At 39.9% G+C, this 22966-nt stretch overlaps 1 protein-coding gene across 4 annotated transcripts; it reads left to right on the forward strand.

Annotated features, from left to right (window-relative positions):
* The first annotated feature begins 5476 nt into the window (after window positions 1–5476).
* ENPP4 (ectonucleotide pyrophosphatase/phosphodiesterase 4) lies at window positions 5477–20484 on the forward strand. 4 transcript variants are annotated; one of them, XM_082729692.1, is made up of 4 exons: window positions 5477–5825; window positions 13394–14252; window positions 14910–15080; window positions 17037–20484. In XM_082729692.1, exons 2-4 carry the CDS (start codon window positions 13427–13429, stop codon window positions 17399–17401), a joined length of 1362 nt encoding a protein of 453 aa, XP_082585818.1. In that variant the 5' UTR covers window positions 5477–5825; window positions 13394–13426; the 3' UTR covers window positions 17402–20484. The 4 variants fall into 4 exon arrangements, with proteins under 4 accessions (XP_082585818.1, XP_082585821.1, XP_082585819.1 ...); XM_082729695.1 differs by having other exon boundaries at window positions 5557–5825; window positions 17040–20484; XM_082729693.1 differs by having other exon boundaries at window positions 5559–5909.
* The last annotated feature ends 2482 nt before the right edge of the window (window positions 20485–22966 follow it).

Below are 22966 nucleotides of genomic sequence, written 5' to 3' on the forward strand. Positions count from 1 at the left end.
ATGTCAACATCCTAGGCACCAGAATATGTGACTTTGGTACTTGCATGGTAAAAGGAACCTTGCAGGTGTGATTAAGGTAAGAATCTTGAGATGGGGAGATCGTGTCCTGGATTACCTGGGTGAGCCTAACTTCATGGTAATCAGAAGTTTCCTTACTAGGAAAAAAAGAGACAGAAGAGTCAGAGTCAGAGAGAGAGAGAGAGAGAGATGAGAAGATGTTACACTGCTGGCTGTGAAGAGATAGAATGGGGCCACAAGTCAAGGAATGTAGTTGGCCTTGAGAAGCTAGAAAAGGCAAGGAAATGGATTCTCCCTAAGGGTTTCCAGAAGGATTAAGCCCTGCCAACTTTTCTAGATTTCTGACTTCCAGAACCATAAGATAAAACATAGTGATTTGTTACAGCAGCCATGGGAAACCACCTCACCGTCTAACCAGGGGTTCTCTCATCCTCCATCCATTTCCAGGTTCCTGCAGCTGAATATAAACTCTGCAGGATTTCACCTCTCCCTCTTTGGGCTTCCCTTATAGCATTTATTTCACTAGGTGGTAATGTAAGCAAATATTTGCTTTTTCTTCTTCCCCCTCCCCTTTAGATGTAAGTGATAAAAACTCAATTAAAACTCGCTTAAACAAAGGAAGAATGTATTGAGTCATGTGACTGGAAAAGCCCAGCCCTGGGCTTCAGGGAAACTTGGATCCAAGTGCTAGGTCACCGGGTATCATGCCCCATTTCTTGGCTTTGTGCTTTCTGTGTTGGCTTCATTCCCAGGTAGACAGATTTTCCATCTGCAGTAACCACAATGATCATGGGTAGCTGGGGCAGGTTTATAGTCTACCTATTTAGCAGCTGGGGCTAAAAGACTGACTCTTTCTTAATCGTTTCCAAAAAAGTTTCAGGATTGAGTTTTTTGGGTCTGGTCTGGGGCAGGTCCCTATCACCAAACCAATTCCTTTAGTTGAGGGATTGGAATTGGCTCTCATAGGCCAGGCTTTGGTCAGAGTTACAGTGACCAACTCATCTGAATTTGCCTGGGACTCTTCTGATTTCAGCATCAGAAGTCCCCTGCCCCCCAGGAAACCCCTCAGTGTAGAGCAAACTGGGATAGTTGGGTACCAGGAACTCCATGCTGGAGATGAGGGGAGATGTGGTCAGCCCCAAATGACTCCCATAGATTGAAAAGGAGGTGGTTTCCTGGAGGAACCACCAGAAGAAGAGGAAATGAATGCTGGGTGGGTAAAAGCAACAGAGAGATGTCTTCTCCATTCACTTTTCTAGATTAGAGTTACCTCGAAGTCAGAGACTGAATCTTATTCATTTTTGTGTCTTCTAAAAAATCAAGTACATTGCTTTTACCTAGGAAAGCCTCAAAAGAACTTACACTGCTTCTTGTATCACTTTATGAAATTCTTGAAAAAATTCCTTCAGAGTGAGGGAGGAATATTTAACACTAGTTCATGATGGATAATACAGAATCACATTTAACAGGAGCCTTTAAAAATAGTTTACAGTCTTACTTGATTGAGATTATTAAAATGTAATCTTGCAGAAAATGGGGTGGGTGGAGAGGTTTTTTTTTTTTTTTTTTTAAAGATTTTACTTATTTATTTGACAGACAGAGATCACAAGTAGGCAGAGAGGCAGACAGAGAAGAGGAAGCGGGCTCCCTGCTGAGCAGAGAGCCCCATGCGGGGCTCGATTCCAGGACCCTGGGATCATGACCTGAGCTGAAGGCAGAGGCTTTAACCCACTGAGCCACCCAGGCGCCCCGAGAGTTTTAATTAAACTTGCAAAATCACTGAAATACGATGATCCCTCTCTCCCCAACCCCCGCCACTGTCCTTTCTAATCCCCTTATATTAAAGATAAACCTGGTATTGCATTTAACGTTAACATCTAATATATATTAAAAAGTGAAACTTAAAATACTCTTCTAGTGATCTGAAATTCTATTCACTAGTTTCAGTTTTGTTATTTAATCAGACTGAGCAGTGGATAAGAATTGTTTTTCTTTGGGCAGGGTGTGGCTTTTCCTCTGAAACGTTTTTTCTGTAACTTCTAAGTCTGACCCATCCCTTCCAGCAAAGAGTTATGCATCCCCATTAGGAGTTTTAAAAAAGAAAGCTACATAAAGAGCTATGTCTTCCATCTAGAGAACAGGATAAAGATTTTAAAGTATTTTATGCTAATGATGAATCTTGTAGTAAATGGTGGGGGAAAAGAAGAAACTGCCTCTAACATAGTGCTTCCAGACTTGACATTGGCTATGGGGCAAAGACTAACTGAAACTACTTTTTGTGACTTTAGCCAAATCAATTCTCTCTGAGGCACAACATTCATTTGTAAATGATGAGTTTAAATGATTGCTTCTAGCTCATTTCAGTTTCTAACACAAAATGGGTTTAAACCTTCTCCATATTTCTAAGATTTATATAAAATTTCTTTTTCAAAAGCTGAGCTGAAAGAACATTACAAATGAATGTTATCATTTTGCCAGTAAATGAATAATATATATGTCTAAAAATCACTATGGAAGGGAAGAATTTATGATACTGTTGTGTTGTGTTTTATTATCATTAAGGTCCTCCAATGAATCTATAGCATACTTCCTGGTAGAGTTAACTGTACTGATTCCCCCTCCTTCCTATTGAGAAAAGAAGCACAGTTTAGGAAAGACCTCAGCTCAAGGTCTGGACCCAATTGATCCCCTGGTAATTCCACATTCTTCGCTGGCTTAGATTTAGGCATATGACCCAATTTTAGTCAAAGTAAGTGAGGGTTGCTGAAGACTTCTGAGACAGAGAAAAGAAACCTAGAAGTCACTTCTGTTGCTCAGTGGAAGTGAAAGATGAATCATATGGTTCCTGTTGTTACTATTATGTTTACCACTAGAGGAACCAGCAGCCAAGTCTGTTAATAGCCCCTTGGAGATTTAGAAAGAACCCCGTACATGGCAACATTGTTGAGCTGCTAATTCAACCAGTCCCGAACCCTATCCTACCTCCAGTCTTCCTATTTCACGGGATTATAAATAACCTTATTATTTATGCTCATCTGAAACAAGTTCTCAGTTGTGGTTGAAATGGTAAATATTTGAAGGATAACAGAAGCTTGATGTCAAAAGAGCCTCGTGAGTCATTTTGTCCCCCTGTTCTCAACCATATTATCTATAAGAAGGAAGCGTGACTGCCTAGGACTTCCTGATCTGACCCAGCGACATGGGCAGTGGTCTAGAGGAACGGAGCCCTTCTCTCCTATGCCCATCCAGCTGCTCTCTCCACGACACATCTGACCTTTGTAGAAGTCTGTTTTGTCTACTCTTTAAGCAATCATGCACCTCATGAATGAACAAACAGGTTATGTATAATCATGTGGCGCCCAAATCCAGAAAATTTAAGTTCCACTAAATTGGACATTATGTAAATTCTCTCTGAATTCTGACTTCTGATGACCATTGTTCAGGTTGGGGAATGTATTCTGGTCATAGTGATAATAATCGCTAACACTTAACCATGTTTCAGACATTGCACTGAGTACTTCACTTGCTTTTTCTCATTTATTTGACAATATAACACCAAGAGGCTGGTACTGAAAGGGGGCTGTTTTTGCATATGAGGAATTGGAGGCTCAACTAGATAAGAGACACTGGTCCCAGATAGCTGAGCTACTGAGTGGTAGAGTGAGTATTAAAACTCAGGTCTGGCAGAGTGTAGGGACGGAATTACATGGCTTCTCCCACTCCTTCCAGCTCTGACAACTCACAGATCTAGGATGCCCAATTCACCAATGCACAGGCCAGCCTTGAGAGTTGCAAGTGGAATTAACTTGTGAAGGTACAAACTAATAATCAACAGTATACGGTTGGCCCAAATTGTCTCTGCAGCTGCTTGTAGACTCTGGAGTCCTAGCTGATATGAGAAACAAAGGCAAAAGAAAAATTATTAAATTTCCTTACTACATACAGCCCATTGACAAGTCCTTGAAATGGGCAGAGTGAACATTAACTGCTTCAATGTTAATACTTTGAGAAGGGCAAAAGGCAATCCTAGCCCGGAACACCCCCCTACCCCCACCATCCTGTAAGTCTACTTAAACATATAAATATTTTTTTGGAGACTTCCTTTATCATCCCCTAAGAATATGGCCCACTGATATACATCTGAAGGGTCTCATGACTAAGGTTTTACTAGACAGTAATAAAAGACCTTTTCCCAACAATAGCTAGCCTCCTCAAGATCCAGAAAACCTAAGCTCCTCCCAACCTGAAAGCATATAATAGGCTCAGGAACACACTGCAGTTCTTTCTGCCCATGGGTCCTGGTCCTTTTTGCACCAAAGACATCTCAAGAATTCTTTCTTGGCTGTTGACTTCTAACCCTAACATCACCATCCATGCCTATACTTTAAAGCTCATACCCAAGGTTCAGACCTTAGACCTTGATTTTTCTTTCTTTTTTTTTTTTAAGATTTAATTTTTAAGTAATCTCTATACCCAATGTCGAGCTCAAACTCACAACTGCAAGATCCAGAGTCACACAGTCCACTGACTGAGCCAGCCAGGTGCCCCATAGAAGTTGATTTCTAAGGTCCACTATTGAAGGTTACTAATCTAGGTACTGGGTTTATATCCAGTAAATACTCAACACCTGAAAATATTAACATAGGACTAATATCCTTAATTCATCTAATTGCATTCTTTTAAGCAACTGTTGGAGCTACACTACTGATTATGAAAGAAAATATCCCCTTGGATTTTGCATTTTAAAGTGACGGGAGGCAAGAACCAAGAGCACCTTAAAAGTTCTGTTAAATTCAATAAACATGTAATAAGATACTTTTCAACTCCAGGTCCTGTATTTGGCACTGCAAATACAAAGAGAAAAAAAAGATACCATCCATCATTCACCAAGTATGCCTGGGTAACCCAAGCGTTAACAAATAAATCAATTTCATCTGGTAATTTCTCTTTCTACTAGTAAATTTAAAGATACATTCTTCTGCTCTATTAAGTTTCCAATTGAAGGCGGAAGCACAATCCCATATGCATCTGTCCAAAGACGTGCCCATTTCTCAGCTGGATCCCTACTGCAAGGATTTTTTTTCTGTGAATTGTGACTTTCCTTGTAAACTGCCTACTACAGAACTTCGGGTGTAAAGGCGCTCAATCTTCCAGCAAAACAGGTACTTTGGGTAGAATCACACCGCGTTTATTTCAAGTCCCTGGAACTGTCTGAAGCTGCTCTAGATTTGTGCTGGGCCCTTGGTGCAGCCAAAGTCGCTTTTCCTGAGGACACCAAAGTTGCCAGGTGCCTCTTAACTAGGAATGAACTGGGCTTGGCAACAGTTAGGTGTCTTTCCCGGACACGCTGGGTTTCAGGTTTCCTGAAGGGCGTCCAGCACTAGGATAATAGGAAAGGGGCGGGGTGGAAGATAGGAACCGACCCCACCGAAGGTCCAATGCGACCCCACCAAAGCCGCTGTCTCCAGGTGGTACCCGACTCTAACCAATCGCAAAGGGGATTACATTTGACGCGGCTCCGCCAGCCAATCCGAGGACGCGTCTCAGCCTCCGCCGCCCGAGGGGGTCCCTGCGGGCTGGCAGCAGGTTCCGCAGTCGCGCGTCGGGCGGCTGCGCACACTCCAGAGTGCCCGCAACAAAGCGGTTCTGGGGGAGGTTGGGGCTGTTACCCGCGGCGGGGGCGCCCGCTATTGCGCAGGCGCCTCAGGAAGATCTCTGCCTCGCGCAGAGATCGGGTCGGCCTCGTCCCCAGGGCCCACGAGCGCGGGGTTCCGCCAGTGCTGAGTTCCGCGCGCCGGCTGCAGCGGGTGAGTGCGAGCCTCGCGCGGCTGGCCTTCCGGAGGGAGATGCCACCCCCTCCTGGGTCGCCTGGAGCTTTGGCACTGGAGGTGGTGAGAAACACCCCCCACCCTTCCCCGGCCCCCGGGGCGGTGGCGGGTCGTCCGCGCGGGGACCCGCAGGCGCCGGGAGAGGTTTGGGCTGGGCGAGGAGGAGGGCGGTGTGGGGGGCGGAAAGAGCAGTTGGCAGGTGGTTTGGGACGCGGCGGGGTTGGGGGCGGGGCGTGCTGTGAAGGGTGCGGAGGGCGTGGGCTGACAGCAGCGGAGGGGCGAAGGTGGGCAGGGGTGACAGCGAGGGGAGGCGGGCGGCGGGGTGGGCGATTGCGTCTGTCTCAGTGTTAGATCGGAGCTCGTGGCAATTACATAATCAAATTTAAGAACTAATTTCTTAGAAGACCAAACAGCAAAGATCACATTTAAGTGCTTTTTATAGGCCGGACACCGTGTTAAGCCCTCGACAAACAATGCTTCCTTTTCTCGGTATAGCAACCGTGTGAGATCGTAGCGTCCCATTATACAGATGGGGAAATTCAGGCTCGGAGGAGTGAAGAGTTACGTTCCACATGGTACGGCTGGTGACAGGCAGATTCAGGTTTACACTGGGTCCGACTCCAGAGTGGTTTTTGCCTGACCACCAGGTGATCTGCTGGACCTAAGCCTGAGAACTTACTCCGTGTTCTAGGCAGTCAGCTGCTCCTTTTAATGTCATGGTTTTCTTTTCTTCCTTTTTTCCCCCCCAGAGGTTGTTCCCAGGCTATTTAAGGAAATTAAGGTCATTTGAAAGCAAAGAGGAAATAGTTTATGTATTTTAGATTAGCTACGAAATATAATTTGGGAGAAATGTTGATGAAAATGCAAGAAGTACGTGAGGGGTTATTTTACTATGTAGAAAGTAAGATGGTGTAGCTGTTTTCAAGATACTAGAAAATTTTGTGTGCACTTGAAAATGGGAGAATTATTTAGAATCCCAACATTTTTACGACTGAGAAAGTCTTCTAAAGAGTAGTTTTTTCCCCCTTTGGTGAAAGAAAATAATGATCTACAGGAAACCACCGAAATTTCCCATGTCCACAGGCAATGCTATTTTATTTTAAAGCTGTGTAAAAGTTTCATTATAAATATTTGTGAAGTCTTTAGATGAGGGCTTTTGTATTATTACAAAGTAGATGGCAAGCTAACGGTGACAAATGTCTTTCACCATTTCCTGTAATTGCTGGCCTCTCTCAACTTCACTGGGACTAAGAATGCCACTGGGAACTGCCTGAGATGCATTCCATCCAGGTAAAAAAAAGTCATCCCAGAGGAGGTAGAGCAGGTTTTGTCCCCTGAATTGAAGATTACTACCTACTGCTTTTGGTTGCTGTTGGGATAATTGGAGTTATTTTACTATGTAGAAAGTAAGATGGTGTAGCTGTTTTTAAGATACTAGAAAATTTTGAAAACTTGAAAATGGGAAAATTATTTAGAATCCCAGTGTTTTTAGGACTGAGAATAGGATAGTCTGCTTTTTTTTTTCTTCCCTCCACTATTTTTGTTTGTTTGTTTGAAACATTATAGAATTTTTCTCAAAGTTGAGTAATAAAACAATTAGTGATTTTCATTCCTTGAAAACTACTCGAGAACTTTTCGCTGGTATTTTGTTTATCAGATAACACCCCCTGTTTGAATGAAACAATGCGGTAGACATAGATACATGTGCTGCTAATAAACATGTTCTGGCAGGAAAAGTTTTGGTAATCATTTGGAGTTGTTACTAGTCTTGTTAACTTGCTGTTACTAGACTTGTAAACTTGTGAGGAGCATGAATTAGTAAGTGCATATTGGTTTCTGAGCTTGGCCTATCACTGGACTTCAGCCCTATCATATATAAAAAGAAGGGGTTGACCTAAATTTTTTCTAATTATTTTAGGGTTGCACAATAATAGTATTCTGCCTGTTATAATACAGACTTTTTCCTAACATAACAGCTTTGTAACTAGCATTGATAAAAGGAAACTAAATTTGACAGCCTGTTCTGTAACACTATATATAGATGTGTGTGTGTGTATCATGTCACAAACACTAAAGCTAACTCTGGGGGAAATTAGATCTGCTCAAAATTAATTGCCCAGTGACTAAATGTGAGCTTAAGTTCTGGGATCATTCTGATTTCAGAGCCTATAATCTTTCCGTTCTGTCTGTGCCTTGAAGTTTAGAGACAAGGATCCTTAGTGTGCAAATGCATTCCTGAACCACAGGATAAATAGCACATATATTTGAACATAATTTTCATTCAAGATTTAGGGAAGAAAGATTTTGATTTATACGTATTTTGAGAGAGGGTCAGACACAGGTTTTTGTTTTGTTATTGTTTTTGCATTTGGAAGGTGTTATAAAACATTTTCATGTTAAAACACCCAAGTCTATTATGGAATACAAATGTTACATAATTTGGGGCATAAATTGAGACGTCAGAGATGTTTCCTGTTTTATGGCAGGGCATTTCAGATGCTTTTAAGATTACAATTTCATTCCCTCTTTTTGTTTTTAATATAATAACTTTATTGAGATATAATTCACACTCTGTCCAGTTCACTCACCTAAGTGAACATTAGGGAGTCATAGAACCATCCCCACAGTCAATATGGGAACATTTTCATCGCCCCAGAAACAAACCTCAGACCATTGGAACTTACTCCCCATTTCCCTCCAGCCCTTTGCGCCAAACACTACCAATGTACTTTAATAAATTTGCCTGTCTTGGGCATTTAATCTAAAGAGTTATAGAAAAAGAGATCTTTAGTGATTGATTGCCTTCTTTCACTGCGTGTAATGCATCAGGGTTTATCCACTTATAGTGTCTGTTAGCACTTTATTCCTTTTTATTGTCAAATAATACTCCATGCTTTGGGTAGATCACATTTTATTTGTCCATTTTTCATCACCTGGTGGGCGTTTGAGTTGTTTCCACTTCTGGGCCCTTATAAAATGCTGCTGTGAACATTTGTGTACAAGTTTTATTTAATGTGAGCATCTGTTTTAATTTCTTTTGGACATATACCTAGTAGTTGAATTTCTAGGTATTATGGTGACTCTGTTTAAACTTTTAAAGAGCTGCCAGAATGTTTTCTAGGTGGCTCTCCCATTTTACATTCTCACCAGCACTGGTATAAATGTTTCAATTTCTTTATATCCTCGCTAACTCTTATTATTGGTCTTTTTGATTCTCTCCATCCTAGTGGGTCTGATGTGTTATTTCATTGTGATTTTCATTTACATTTTCCTGATGGTGTTGAACATCTTTTTGTGGCCTCATTTGCCCCTTTATATTTTTGGAGAAATGTCTTTTTAGATCCTTTGCTCATTTTTTTAATTGAATTGTTTGACTTTTTAAGTTGTTACATTTTTATACTAATTATAAATAACTCATCAGACGATTTTCAAATATTTTCTCCTGTTCTGTGGGTTGTCTTTTCTCGTTCTTCATGGTATCCTTTAAAGCACCAACGTTTTTAGTCTCAATGAAGTCCAATTTTATTTATTTGTTTGTTTGTTTGTTTGTTTCTTTTTGGTGCTGTACCTAGGCACCAAAGAAGGCTTTGCCTAACTCAAGGTCATGAAGATTTACTCCTATATTTTCTTCTAAGAGTTTTATAGTTTTAGCTCTAAATTTTGGTTCATGAGCCATTTGTAATTAATTTTGGTGTATGGTGTGAGATGAGGGGTCCAAATTCATTCTCTGGCGTGTGGATATCCGGCTGTCCAGGCACCATTTGTTGAATTGGCTTGGCACTCTGCTGTTCTTAGAGATAACTGTGTTGAAAAAGGTTTAGATATATATGATATTCCATTTGTAGTAATTCCTCAAAGGGCTTAGTGTTAGAAACAAGACTTTTTGGTGTATGGCTCTCAAGCACAGCGTTACAAAGAAGTTTGGTGTTCTAGAACAGAGTTCATTCACCCTTGTCTTTGTTCTTTCAGGATGACAGCCCGATTCAGTACTCTGATTATTTATGCCCCTATTGTGAGTATGACAGATTTGAAAAGTGTAAAGCCCTCGTCCCCTGATACATGGCACATACATACATTTTTGTAGTATAATCTTAAGTTATATTAGCTATGTATTGAATGATACTAAAAAAATAACCTAAGAGAATGTTTGAGCCAGACTTCATGCACAGGAGGTAACTTCAGGGTGTTTGGAAGCACATACTATTACTGAAGAGCTCTTAGAGGTCACGTATAGGTCATCCAGATAAAGGCCTATTGCCTTTTACATGTCTTTGTGATACATTTGAGGCAGATGGTGATGGAGAAATATGGTAAAAGGAAAGCAAGGTTAGCAAGGATTTTCTGTAACTGTTTTAGTAATGCGTATGTGGGCTGGGCCTGGATACTGCAGGGGCTTGACTGCCAGGCCAAAGTGTTTGTATAGGCAGGGGACTCTTGGAACTTTTTTTAGAGGAGTGTTATGAACAGAGCTACACGGGGAAGAGTAAGTTGGGAGCAGATATTGGGCAAGAAAGGGGAGGGTGGGTAAGGTGGGAAGGTCAGTTAAGAGACAAGAGGAATTAAGGGCTTTTAGAAGTCTGGCCACGGTAGAGATGGAAACAATGGGGAGCTGCTCAAAATGCAGGTTCCTGGCTTCTACTCTGCTCTGCTTCTACTCTATTCTGGAGTCAGAATTTCCTGGGTGTGAGAACTGGGCCACCACACTTACATTACAACAGGCTCCCCTAGGTGATTTTTCTGTCTGCTGTGCTGCAGGATGTGATTTGCAAATAGAAGCGATGAGGCTGGTGGTGAGGGACTTCCTCAGGGCAGCTCTGGTGTGAGACAACGGGAAGCCGTCTTAAAGGCTGGGGAACGAAGGAAAGAAGTCTGGAGCTGCGGAGAACGCGTTCGCTTTGACCTACCTCAGGCTTGTCTTGCCCGCGGGATAGTTTGTGCGGTGGAATTGGTGGGGAAGGTGCCCCAGTTACTGAGGGACCAGGGCAGTACCTAAGACACTTTGTACGAAGTGCGGGGGGAGTACCTTTAAGCTGCGGAGCCGACAAGCTGTTTCAGTGGGCTCGTACTGGAGACCAGTACTTGTGTCTGGGAAGGTAGCTGTACCCAGTGACAAAGCAGGGGGTCTGCTCCCTCCACGCTCCCCCAGAGACCTGCGTGGCCTCCGCACAAGCTCTCTGGTTGCTGGACCCCGAGTGTGGCTGAACTCGCACCAACCCACTGAGGCAGGAGGTGAATAGTGCCTGAAGACGAGGTCGGGGCACCGAACACGGAGTGAGAAGGGCCGCTCTCTGTCTCGGTTCCGGAGACTGTGTCTGGATGGTGTGTCTCAATACCGAACAGCCTGGTTACTCTTCTTTTTGGAGAGCAGATTCGGTTTGTCATAACGTCCTGTTTGGGGTTTCATGGGTGGCATCGGTAGCATGTGACGCATGTACCACACTCAGAAGGCAGCTCAAGTCGGGTTAAAGTGGCCGGCTCTTGAGACCTACAGACCTCACAAACAAATTTCTGTGCCTTTGGTCTTCCCAATTTCAAGTTCCTGGTTCTAAGACGGCCGCAGCTTCAGTCAACTGATGTGTGAATGACTACGCACACACAGATCATCTAGCTGGCATGTTTGAAGAAAAGAAAGTCTCCGCCTTTAAGTAATTGTGGTTGAGTTGGGAGAAAGAACACACGATAAGTGGCTCATGCACTTAATCATCATGTCAGTTAGCTTGTGGCCACTTCTGCCTGGACCTCGAGGTTCACACCCCCCAGGGCCATACCTTGGCTCTTCCTCTGGAATAATTCACTCACCTCACTCCCACTACAGCCTCACATCCTTGCAGCTTCCCCCCAGAAGCTCTAGTCCAGAAAACTCTCTACTTCATTATCTGTAGCCGTTTGAACTTAGACGCTGTAGTTCAGATTTTAGTCACTCCCTAGTCAGGATCGTCTGCTTCCTTCGCTGTACTTCAGTTTCTCACAGAGTCTCCAGTGCAGGTTTTGTTCAGGCCCATGCCAGGGTCTCTGAATTGCTAGAGAAAAGCAGTCAGCGGTGTCACTAGGAGTTCATGACACCTGCTGTCCACTTTGACCCCCCCATCCTGCTCTTACCCTGCACTCTCTCCCCTTCTCCATGTTGGCCATTTCATACGTTCTCTGTTTCTCAAATCCGAGAACCTTTTGCCACCCTACTCCCTCTCAGTAATTGCCTCTACCTTTTGCAGCACAGAGAATGCAGCTCCCTTCATCTCCAACCCTCAGACCTGTTAGCTTACCTAGCTTTAGGTAGGTAAATCTTCTTGTCTATTACAGTGGAAGATACATCCTGTCCAGCTGAAGTGGGTCATCCTATTTAAATCACCTATCCTGTTTTCTGAAGGACCAAAGATGATAGAGACTAAAGGCAGGGAGATTTATTATGGGAAAGCTGGGGGTTTTTGTTTGTTTGTTTGTTTTTTTAATAATCAGTGGATTGTCCAGAAAGGAAAAAGAAAAAAAAAATCAGAGCGAGCTGTGAGCCTGGGGTATTAGGTAGAATAATTATGTCCTTGATAGTAAAGAGGAAGTTTAAGGAATATGGTGAAGTTCTCAACAGCTGTTGGATTTTTTTCAGAAGTCACTGTGGCAGCCAAGCCCCTGTGGGCTTTGTCTGTCAACCTCCTGTAAATACTGGGCATGTATAGATTGAGGTGGGATCTTTTTCTCAAGTAATATTTATTTCTTACCCCCCTTTTCCATGCCATATCTTCAACAGGAGTTGGTGGTAAGTCAGCATGGTAGAATTTCCACCACCTATTTCTGTGGTGTAAAAAGAACATAGGTTACCAGTCATTAAACTAGAAAAATAATCGCACTCCCTGGAGCCTCTGAAGGCTGGTATTATTTCTGTTTTGTGCAAAAGGATCTTTTTTTTTTTCTTTCATCCGTTATTAAGGTTTTTTTAAAGTTTTTATTTTTTTAAAAATTTATTTATTTGATAGAGATCACAAGTGGACAGAGGGGCAGTCAGAAAGAGAGGAAGGGAAGCAGGCTCCCTGCTAAGTAGGGAGCCGGATGCGGGGCTTGATCTCAGAACCCTGGGATCATGACCTAAGCCGAAGGCAGAGGCTTTAGCTCACTGAGCCACCCAGGCGTCCCTAAAGATTTTAAGTAATCTCTACATTCAACATGGGCACAAACTTGCACCCTGAGATCAAGAGTTGCTTGCTGCACTGACAGTCTTTAGAATAATTTCTGCTACTACAGAAAAGCAAGGCAACCAAACAGGAGTTTTTCTGTGGAGTATAAGAGTGGTCCATACCCCCTTCATTAAGAATGGGGCAGGACATGTATATAGGAAATTGGACAGGGAAAGGCAATTTTTGTTTTTTTTCCAATTTTGGCTTTATTCAGTTATCTTTCAGTAAATGACATTATCTTTTAGTAAATGATGTTACCTGATTTTAAGATCATATAAAGCTGGTATACAAAAATTTGATAAATTTTTGCATCTCTTCTCCTGATGGCTAAACTTCTGAGCAACAGCACTACCACTTATGAACTGTGTTTTTATGTTTTAGGAACCCTGATTGCTCTCCTTCAACACGTTCATTATGAAGTTATTAGTAATACTTTTATTTTCTGGACTTATAACTTGTTGTGGAGGTAACTCTTCCCATAGCCTGCCATCCAAGCTGCTGCTGGTGTCCTTTGATGGTTTCAGAGCTGACTATCTACAGAACTATGAATTTCCTCATCTCCAGAATTTTATCAAAGAAGGAGTCCTGGTAGAGCATGTTAAAAATGTTTTTATCACAAAAACATTTCCTAACCACTACAGCATTGTGACGGGCTTGTATGAAGAAAGTCATGGCATCGTGGCTAATTCCATGTATGATGTAATCACAAAGAAACATTTTTCTGACTTTGATGACAAGGATCCTTTTTGGTGGAATGAGGCGGTACCTATTTGGGTGACCAATCAGCTTCAGGAAAACAGATCAAGTGCCGCCGCTATGTGGCCTGGTACTGATGTACCCATTCACAATACCACACCTTCCTATTTTATGAATTATAGCTCTTCAGTGTCATTTGAGGAAAGACTAAATAATATTACCATGTGGCTGATGAATTCGAACCCACCAGTTACTTTTGCAACACTCTACTGGGAAGAACCAGATGCAAGTGGCCACAAATATGGACCTGAAGATAAAGAAAACATGTACAGAGTGTTGAAGGAAGTAGATGACCTTATTGGTGAGCTAGTCCACAAACTCAAGGTGCTAGGATTGTGGGAAAATCTCAATGTGATCATTACCAGTGATCATGGGATGACTCAGTGCTCTAAGGACAAACTGATAAACCTGGATCTCTGCATTGATCGCTCAAGCTACACTCTTGTAGATCTGACTCCAGTTGCTGCTGTCCTTCCCAAAATAAGTAAGTAACCTTGTAGCTGAGGGATATTCAAAGGGAGCAATTGAGTTAAGAGAGATGGTTTTGCAAAAGAATACAGTTCTGGCTTTTGTAGTGCAGTACCATATATTCCTACTGGGAATGAGATTATATGTTTACCCCCTTAATTAACAAGTCTTTAAGCAGTTAGCCTAAGACTCATTTTCGGAGAGATTGCTTCCTTGCTTTTGATATATTTTTTAAGTATTCACACTAATTGAAAAAGGAAATTTTTATCCTTAAAAAAATCTTGGATTTTTGTTTGAGATGTATTGTTTATCTATTGATCTTAGAATTAGTAATTAGCAACAATACATAATTTATATTTACATAGAAAGCTATACATAAAAATGTTCCCTTTTGTATAAAAATCCACCAGAGAGAATCACAAAATGAAAAAAGCCATACGTGAATGCTTGGAAAGCTAGGGGTGTGTGTGTGTGTGTGTGTGTGTGTGTGTGTGTGTGTCTGTCTGTCCGTCCAACAATATCACATTATTGCTCTCTTTTTTTTAAGAATTAAAAGTGATTTAATAGATGGCATTGTTCAGGATTTATTTCCAGTTATTCTAGTTAGAAGTTTATTTTTTTCCTTATCAGGCAATCATGACTTTCTTCCTTTACTGCTTCCTTTTTCTTCCAGATACAACAGAGGTTTATAACAAACTGAAAGTCTGTAACCCTCACATGAATGTTTATCTCAAAGAAGACATTCCTGCCAGATTTCATTACCAACATAATGATCGAATTCAGCCTATTATTTTGGTTGCTGATGAAGGCTGGACAATTGTGTTAAATAAATCATTACCAAAATGTAAGTATTTAGGATATTTCTATTGTATTCTGAGGATAAATCACACATTGTGACATTGTTCTGTTAACAGCGTACTTTGATTTAGAGATACTAACACTGTGTAATCAGTTCACTTTTTGATTGGATAATTCTCAGGTTTTCATTCAAAAGCAATTTATAACCACAGTTTTACCCTTAGATGAGGAAGGTAGGTGGCATTAAGGGCAAAGGTGTAGTTGACTGTCTTACCCACACTACAGTTACTGTCAGTAACTTTTCAAGGTTGGTTCTTTTGATTTGTAGAGAATGAGAAAAAAGTAAAGAAACAAAGTAAAAGGGGAGAGATTTGATAGTTCAAATGCTTTTTTAAATTGTATGTGTGTGTTTATAAAAATTGTCCTAATAACTCAAAGTCTTTCCCCAGTGATGAAATCATTTACCTGAGCGCTATAGCTGTTTGGAACACTAGGCAAAAACCAAAAGGTAAACAAACCGAAATTTACCCAGTAAACAAGGCCAGGTGTATCAGAAACTCTGCTAAAGCTTGAGGAGTTACAGAGGGGAGAGTTACAGGTCTTCCCTGCACCGAACTTGATTGATCCCTATGTTAAATTCAGTTTGAGTACTTTAAAAAACAAAACAAAACCCTGATTTTGTAGTCTGTAACAGGAGTCAGAGTACTTTTTCTGTAAAAGGCCAGATAGTGAATATGTTAGGCTTTATAGGCCCTCTGGTTTCTCACTCACTCAATTCTGCCTTTGTAGTGGAAAAGCAGCAGTGGACATTATGTAAACTAATGCATACTGGGTGTTGAAATGAAACTTTGTTTACAAAAACAGGTAGAGGGCTGAATTTGATCAGGGGCTATAGTGTGCAGATCCCTGATCTATAGCCAATCAGAAGCTTCAGACAAGGATAAGACTAAAGGTTAATGGAATTTATATGTTATTTTTGCTTATTTACTAACTGTTGAAAACTGAGAAAAGACAGAAAATTTAGAAAAGAGAGAAAAATCTATTAATACAGAAGTGCAGAGTTTCCCCTTCCAAACTCTTTTCTATCCCATATACATGTATGTTTTTATATTATTGAAATTATTATGGAAATCCTAAAGTCTATATAATAAAGTGTTATATTCTGTTATTATGTTGATCCCATTCATTATTTCTGTTAAATATTTCAGACATGAGATTAAAGGATTCAGTAACACAAACTAATAGACTCACCACCCCATCACTTGTACTTTGTATGAAAGCTGGAGCTTATCAGTGCAACAGGCGTACAGGAAAAGGGAATATTTGCCAAAATAAAGCTAAAAACTGAGGATTTGGTATTGGGGTTCTGTCCGGGACTGTCGTGTTTTTCTGTGAGTTTGATTTGGAGTTAGAGGTTGGTGAACTGGTTAGACTTCACGTTGACTGCAGGAACCCCTTCTTTAACATTCTCACTGGGCCCTCCAGAGGTCGAGGCAGAGTGAGGCATTCACTGTCAGTAAATCAGGAGTATATTATGTAATCCTCTTTCTTATCACAGGAGCAGTTGATGTAGGTAAGGCTGCAGATGCACTTCTTCCCCATTCACTGGTTTTACTCACTTCTGCTCTCCCCAGTTGTTCAGGACCCAGCCACTCTCGTCTAGGCACTAGCGCTCTCTGCACGCACACAGTGCTGGAAGTTGGCGGTTTAGATGAGTGGGGCTGGTGCTGAAAGACAGGTGTATCAGGTGGAGAAATAGTTTGAAAGCCTCGGGTCATGACCACTTGGGAAAAAAGTGTATGTGTGAAACAGGGGACACATGGCTGAGCTGGAAAAAAACAGATAATTTTCTTCTGGCCCCTGTCAGGTCCAGCTAATCAGTTTTAATGGATGGGAATTACACTGGCAAGAATGAGTATATTTACACTAGAAGCAAGTTGTTTTATAATAGAAAGATCGGTCTTTCTTTTAGGAACTAACCTAATCTTGTTCTTTTTTTCAGTAGGTGACCATGGTTATGACAATTCTTTGTCGAGTATGCATCCGTTTCTAGCTGCCCATGGTCCAGCGTTTCACAAAGGCTACAAACACAGCACAATTAACAGTGTGGATATTTATCCAATGATGTGCCACATCCTGGGATTAAAACCACATCCCAATAACGGAACCTTTGGTCATACTAAGTGTTTGTTAGTTGACCAGTGGTGCATTAATCTCCCGGAAGCCATTGGAATTGTGATTGGTGCGCTTTTGGTCCTAACCACGCTAACATGCCTGATTATAATCATGCAGAATAGACTGTCTGTACCCCGTCCGTTTTCCCGACTTCAGCTGCAAGAGGACGATGACGATCCTTTAATTGAGTAGCATGTGCTGGATTTTATAGAGTGTCTTTGATCAGTCGCGATACTGAGGACACAATGGTATTCTAACGATGAAAAATACACCTTGAGAGACAAAGAACTTAGACCAAGCATGCTAGAATTCTTTTGTTTTTCCTTGTGCTTTGTTTTACTGCATCAGCTAATACATAAAACCCTGACCATAGCAAAAATTGCTAGTAAATCAGTAGTTAACACCAACTATTTCTCCAACTAGAAAACTTTTTGTAAGAAAAATAATGCCTCTGCCTTTTTTTTTTTTGCAATGAAGATTTGACACATTTTTAAATAAAAATCTATCAAAATTTAGTAGGCATGCTTTTCTAATAAATTTTTATATTTGTAACTGAAATAACAGAAATCTTTATGCAATTAGTGGATTTTGTGTATCAGGAAGGAAAAGTTTTCTATATTTTTATATTTAATAACTTTAATAGAGTTTGTATCCAGGTAAACCTATGACATTGGAAGACCTCTGTGAAGGTTAATAAAATTGGTTAAGCAGGCAGAACAGATCTAGCATATGAAGAAATTATTTTAAGAAAAGCTATTATAAGAAAAACAACAAAAACCATGTGATACAAAGCTTGAGTCTTTACCATTGTCTTTGTTAAGATTCCTAAGCTGTTGAAGCCAGGAAAGATATCTTTCAAAGACTGTTGCTATAAGAAATTAAGAAAATGGAAAGAATTACTTTTCTCTGTCTGTGCTTAATGCTGTTGTATAAGTTATTCGTGTGTGTGTAAGTGTGTTTGCATGTATGAATGTGTAGACTTCCTGTGACTGACTGAAGCGGTCAGAGCAGCTGGTCTGAGGGCTGACTTCCACATTCCCACGGAACGTGGCTCTCAGCAAAGGGTATATTTGCACTTCATATTTGTTTACTTTCTTATGACTCACAAGCTAAAGTCATAACTTAAGAAAGTTCCTTAGTTTTTGCCACCATGTTTTACTTTCTCATGTTGTTTATTGTAGCCAGAGGTATCCAAGCACTGTAAAAAAAAAAAAAAATGTATGACCTGAATACAAATCTGGCTTCAGTTGGGTCGGAATGAGGAAGAGAGATTTTGATATCTATCTTCGGGGCGTTTATGCCTTACTTTTTAGGCAGTAGAGTAAATTTAAAATGGAATTTGGTGTCTTGGATCTTTCCCACTGTTCCTATGTGAAGGTGGCAGAGTAAACAAACGCTAAGCACTGTTGACATTGTGTAGCCTGAGTGCTGCCCCTCTGTTTCTCCAGTGTTTGGTTCACAGAAGTAATTACTCTGCTCTGATTTTTTTTAACATGTATGTCCAGAGCTAAGGATTTGTTGTAAAGAACTGCCATCCTAACTTTGCTGGGTGATACTTTCTAATAATCAGAAGTAATATTCAGAAACTGAGTTGTGGCAGACGAGATTATCTCTGTTAAAGGAAAAATGGGGTTCAAGAACCACCCATCAGGACTTGAGGCAAACAATTGATAGTGTGGTACTTACAGTTTTGACAGTATAAAATAAGCTAGGTAACTCTTTTACAGATAGAATTACTATCTACGATCAATATGCCACCCAGCTAAGTGGTGATCATCTGTGATGGTAAAGAACAGTGGTGCCAGGCATTGGACACACAATTCATCCCATTTGGTCACCACTCATTTTGCGACCTGAGGATTTGGTACCTCTTGTTTCTGGAGTTCTTGAGAAGCATTTCTACAGCCTGCATAAATAGTTCATGCTATTTGGTCATAAGTTGACTGTATTAAGAATAGCACAGTAAATAAATAAAACCAAGAGGATTAATTTTGCTTTTTGACAAATTTTATTTTGCCTTTTTCTCATATAAGATTTATCCTAGAAGTTAATAGTTTTTCTGAACAAAATAATAGAAAAATTGTTTGTTTTCAATTTCCATTAAAAATAAAACAAAAACAAAGGACAGTCCCAATTAACACAGTGGACACTTTTTTTTTTTTTGAAGTAAGTGAACTAGTAGCAGGACATTTTATCCTCGTCCAATAGAGCTTGGTCCTTGTGGTGCTGTTTCAGTCATTGCCTTAGTATGAGTGGTGGTTATAGGTTTCAGAAATCCATACCGAGCATTGAGCCTGTGAGTGGATTTGGGATGGAAATCCATCCGTATGGATTGAAGAAGGAAGGGATGTCCTGTCCATGTCTTAATCCTTTGAACACGATATTTACCTTTTCGCCTTGTCTTTCATTCTATTCTCAAAATACTAACTTTAAAATTGTAAAATTTTTTTTGTATATATGCTGATGGGACAAAACAGTATTTATTTAATCCAAAGAGATGTTTATATGTTATTATTTTGAACTTTATGTTATTTCATTTGTATCTTTAAAAAATTATCACTGTTAAAGCCAGTGACTGCCTAGTACACTGAGAAAATCCTTCAGTGAAGCCAGCCTTTACTTTAAGTTTTGGTGTATATTTTGTTAAATAATTATCCTGACATGTTTTCTGGGTGATGGAAAATATTTGGCTCCAGGAAACACTTACCTGTTTATGACAACAACAGTCCAAGGTAATAGGAAAACTTATTGAGTGGTTTTTGTTAATTCAGTAGGTGAATTCAGAGTAAGTGCATTTACTTATAAAGGACAGTTCTGCTGTTACTAATGGGCAAGTTCTTCTGGTAAACAACAATAGACTTCTAATATAAATTATTTCAATGCTGTGTACTATAGGTTTTGTGATATTGTTTCATTAAGCTTCATACAAGAATTTAAAGATAAAATCTTGACGCATTAAAAGATTACAGATGCCTTTGCATTGTTCTTGGGTGTCTCCCTCTCTTGTCCGTATCTGGTAAGCTTTAAGGATGATGGCATTTAATTCCTTTTATTTGGAGGGTTTTACTTCGTTGTGAATATGTAAAGTTATAAATGAAGGATAAAGATAGAAAGTATTGTCACTTAAAATAGTGTGTAAATAAAATGACATGAGTGTGCTTTTAAAGAAATCTGTATGTAGTGCCTTAAGCTGAAGTAAAATCTATTTTGACTATATTGTCTGAATTCATAGTTAATGATTTTACTTATGATTAAAACATTTTATGTGAATAAAATCTACCATTTTTACTGTAATTATTAAATATAGAATGCAATATTATTGATTTTTTTGTCACCCTGCAAAATATATTTACCGTAACTAATGTTGACATGACCCAATAATACTGCAAAAATCCATGTAGGCATTCATTACAAATTTTTAAAAAAATCAGTATATAAATATAAAAATTAACAAAATTTTAAGACAGTGGATAAATATGCAATTTAGCATGAGAATATCGTTGCAAAGAAAGCCAAGCTAAATTTTGCAGCGCTTCCATAACTATAATTTATTGGTATACAGTAGAAGGGAAGAAGTTTGAAAAAGCAGGCTACAAAAACAGGTAAGGGAGGATTATAGCATTTAAACTGTGTTTTGTAAATAGCCATACTAATTGAGTACAGGTTCAAGAAAGTAGAGCAGTGTGATAAATGCATTTCCCATGCTCATACTCAGGGAACACTGCTAGAAACTGTGGGAGAAAACAAAAAGAAAAGGTACATTCTTTATTCCGAAGAGAGCTCTGCAACATCTCAGAAGTGGTAAAACATTGTAACAAATTATGTCTACTCATGGTTTGACTCGCTGCTGAGATCCTTGGATACAAAGCCCTTTTCTAGGCCACTTGCTTCTCAAGTTTCCCCAACCTCCTGCTTCCTTGGTGCCTGTCCTTGGGTGTCACTGCAGTCCTCCCTTCCCACAACACAACACACACACACACTGCTTCAGAGAACATGTGAGAATCCAAAGGAGCGTGTTGGGTCCTGTTGAGTTAGGCTTCAGAGGACTGGTTTGATTTTTGGCACAAACCCTTTGAATCTTCATTTTTCATCAGCATTTTCTTCTTTAGTTGAATGGTTTAGTTAACATTTTTCAAGAAAAATAGATATTAAGGCCAAAAATCCCCCGCAAACATGCTGTTCATATGTATGTATATGTATATAGTTCTGTATCCTAATGAATGTGTGTGTGCAGCTGGTGGTTGGTGTTGAAACCAATCAGTCCTGTGACTCATGTCTCCTGGCCGCATGATCTAGCAAAGGCAGAGTCCTACCCAAAATTCAAGAGAAACTGCCAGGCAGACCTGTTTTTCCATTTATCTTCTACCTCCACTGCAGAAGCCTGATTTCCACCATTAGTAAACAATCTGGTGAGCTCCTCGGCTACCCATGTTGGAAGGATGGTTTACAGTTGTGTCCAACTCAGACTGCCCTCCTGTGGTGAAGATCTGAATTGTCAGGCACGCAATCCAGCAAGCTCTTCTGCCTTGCACTTTCATAGGCCGGGGTGGTGGAAAGGATAATAGAAATTAACCCCAAAGCAAATTCAGACAACCCCACTATACAAACATTTTATAAAATGGTTTCTGTTGGTCAGACCCAGACCCATTACTACTGACTTCAAACTTGTTTGAATTTTGCACTGAGGAGATACACAAAATTTTGTGAAGATTTTTTTTTTTTTTAATAGTGAAAGTTGTGTTTTCAGGAAATGGTGGCAAAGGAATTCAAACCAACCCTTTTGCTGAGGACTAGAAAATCTGGATTCAGTATAAAAGACCTGTGCTAAGGCATTGAGAAATTACCAAGAAAGTGAGGTTTCAAAAGGCCATGATTCAGAAGGAGGAAATGGATAAAAGAGCATCTGTAAATTCTGGAAGCCAACATAATAAAAAAAAAAATGGATAGAGGTGTGGAAGGAGAGAAAATACAGATGTAAAAAAGGAGAAGCAGAACATTTAAAAATCTTAATAGCCTACCTTATACTGTTTGAGACAAATAAGTTTGAAAATACAGATGAAGTGGATAATTTCCTATGGAAAAAAAAATGAATAAAATTGATTTCAGAAGAGAAAGGAAACTAATTTCTGAATTAGAGATTGAGCGAATTATAAACTACTGTACAAAAAGTCCAGAATCAAAGGCTAATAATCTTTTTTAGTATGTCTTCCTTAGGTTTAATTATCACTGTTACATTTGTTTCATAAAACATGCTTTAGAAAAAAAATGAGTTTTTTATTTTAAATTTTTTAATTTAAAAATGTGGGTTTTTGAGGTGACTACACCATGGATATTAAAACTGATAAAAGTAGCACCCCCAAAACAAAATGGTAGACCAATATAGAATAAGGGGGGAAGCAAAATGGAAAATCAACCATATCAAAAACTAAATGTAAATAGACAATATTTGGATCAAATGGCAAATGGGCAGATTGGATGAAAAAACAAGAGTCAGCTGTTTGTAGTTTATCCTTTGAATCTAAAGGCAGACTGAAAGTAAAAGGATGGGAAATGATACACCACGCAAACTAACTGTGAGACAGCTGGAATTAAGTCGTCTTCAAGATAAGAATTTTCAGAGATAGTGAAGAACATTGCACAATAATAAAAGGACAAATATATCAAGAAGACAACAACTCTAAGTGTTACACCTAAAAGCAGAGCTTAAAAGTTCATGAATCAAAAAGTGATGGAACTCAAGAAAAACTCCATAAAGAA

This window comes from Mustela nivalis (assembly GCF_964662115.1).
Source record: "Mustela nivalis genome assembly, chromosome: 5".
In the NCBI taxonomy this organism is placed as follows: Eukaryota; Metazoa; Chordata; class Mammalia; order Carnivora; family Mustelidae; genus Mustela; species Mustela nivalis.

Coding starts and splice junctions, on each gene's coding strand:
- ENPP4 (XM_082729692.1), top strand. CDS start 13,427: ATGAAGTTATTAGTAATACTTTTATTTTCTGGACTTATAACTTGTTGT. Junction 14,253..14,909: donor TGCTGTCCTTCCCAAAATAA/GTAAGTAACCTT, acceptor TTTTTCTTCCAG/ATACAACAGAGGTTTATAAC. Junction 15,081..17,036: donor AAATAAATCATTACCAAAAT/GTAAGTATTTAG, acceptor TCTTTTTTTCAG/TAGGTGACCATGGTTATGAC.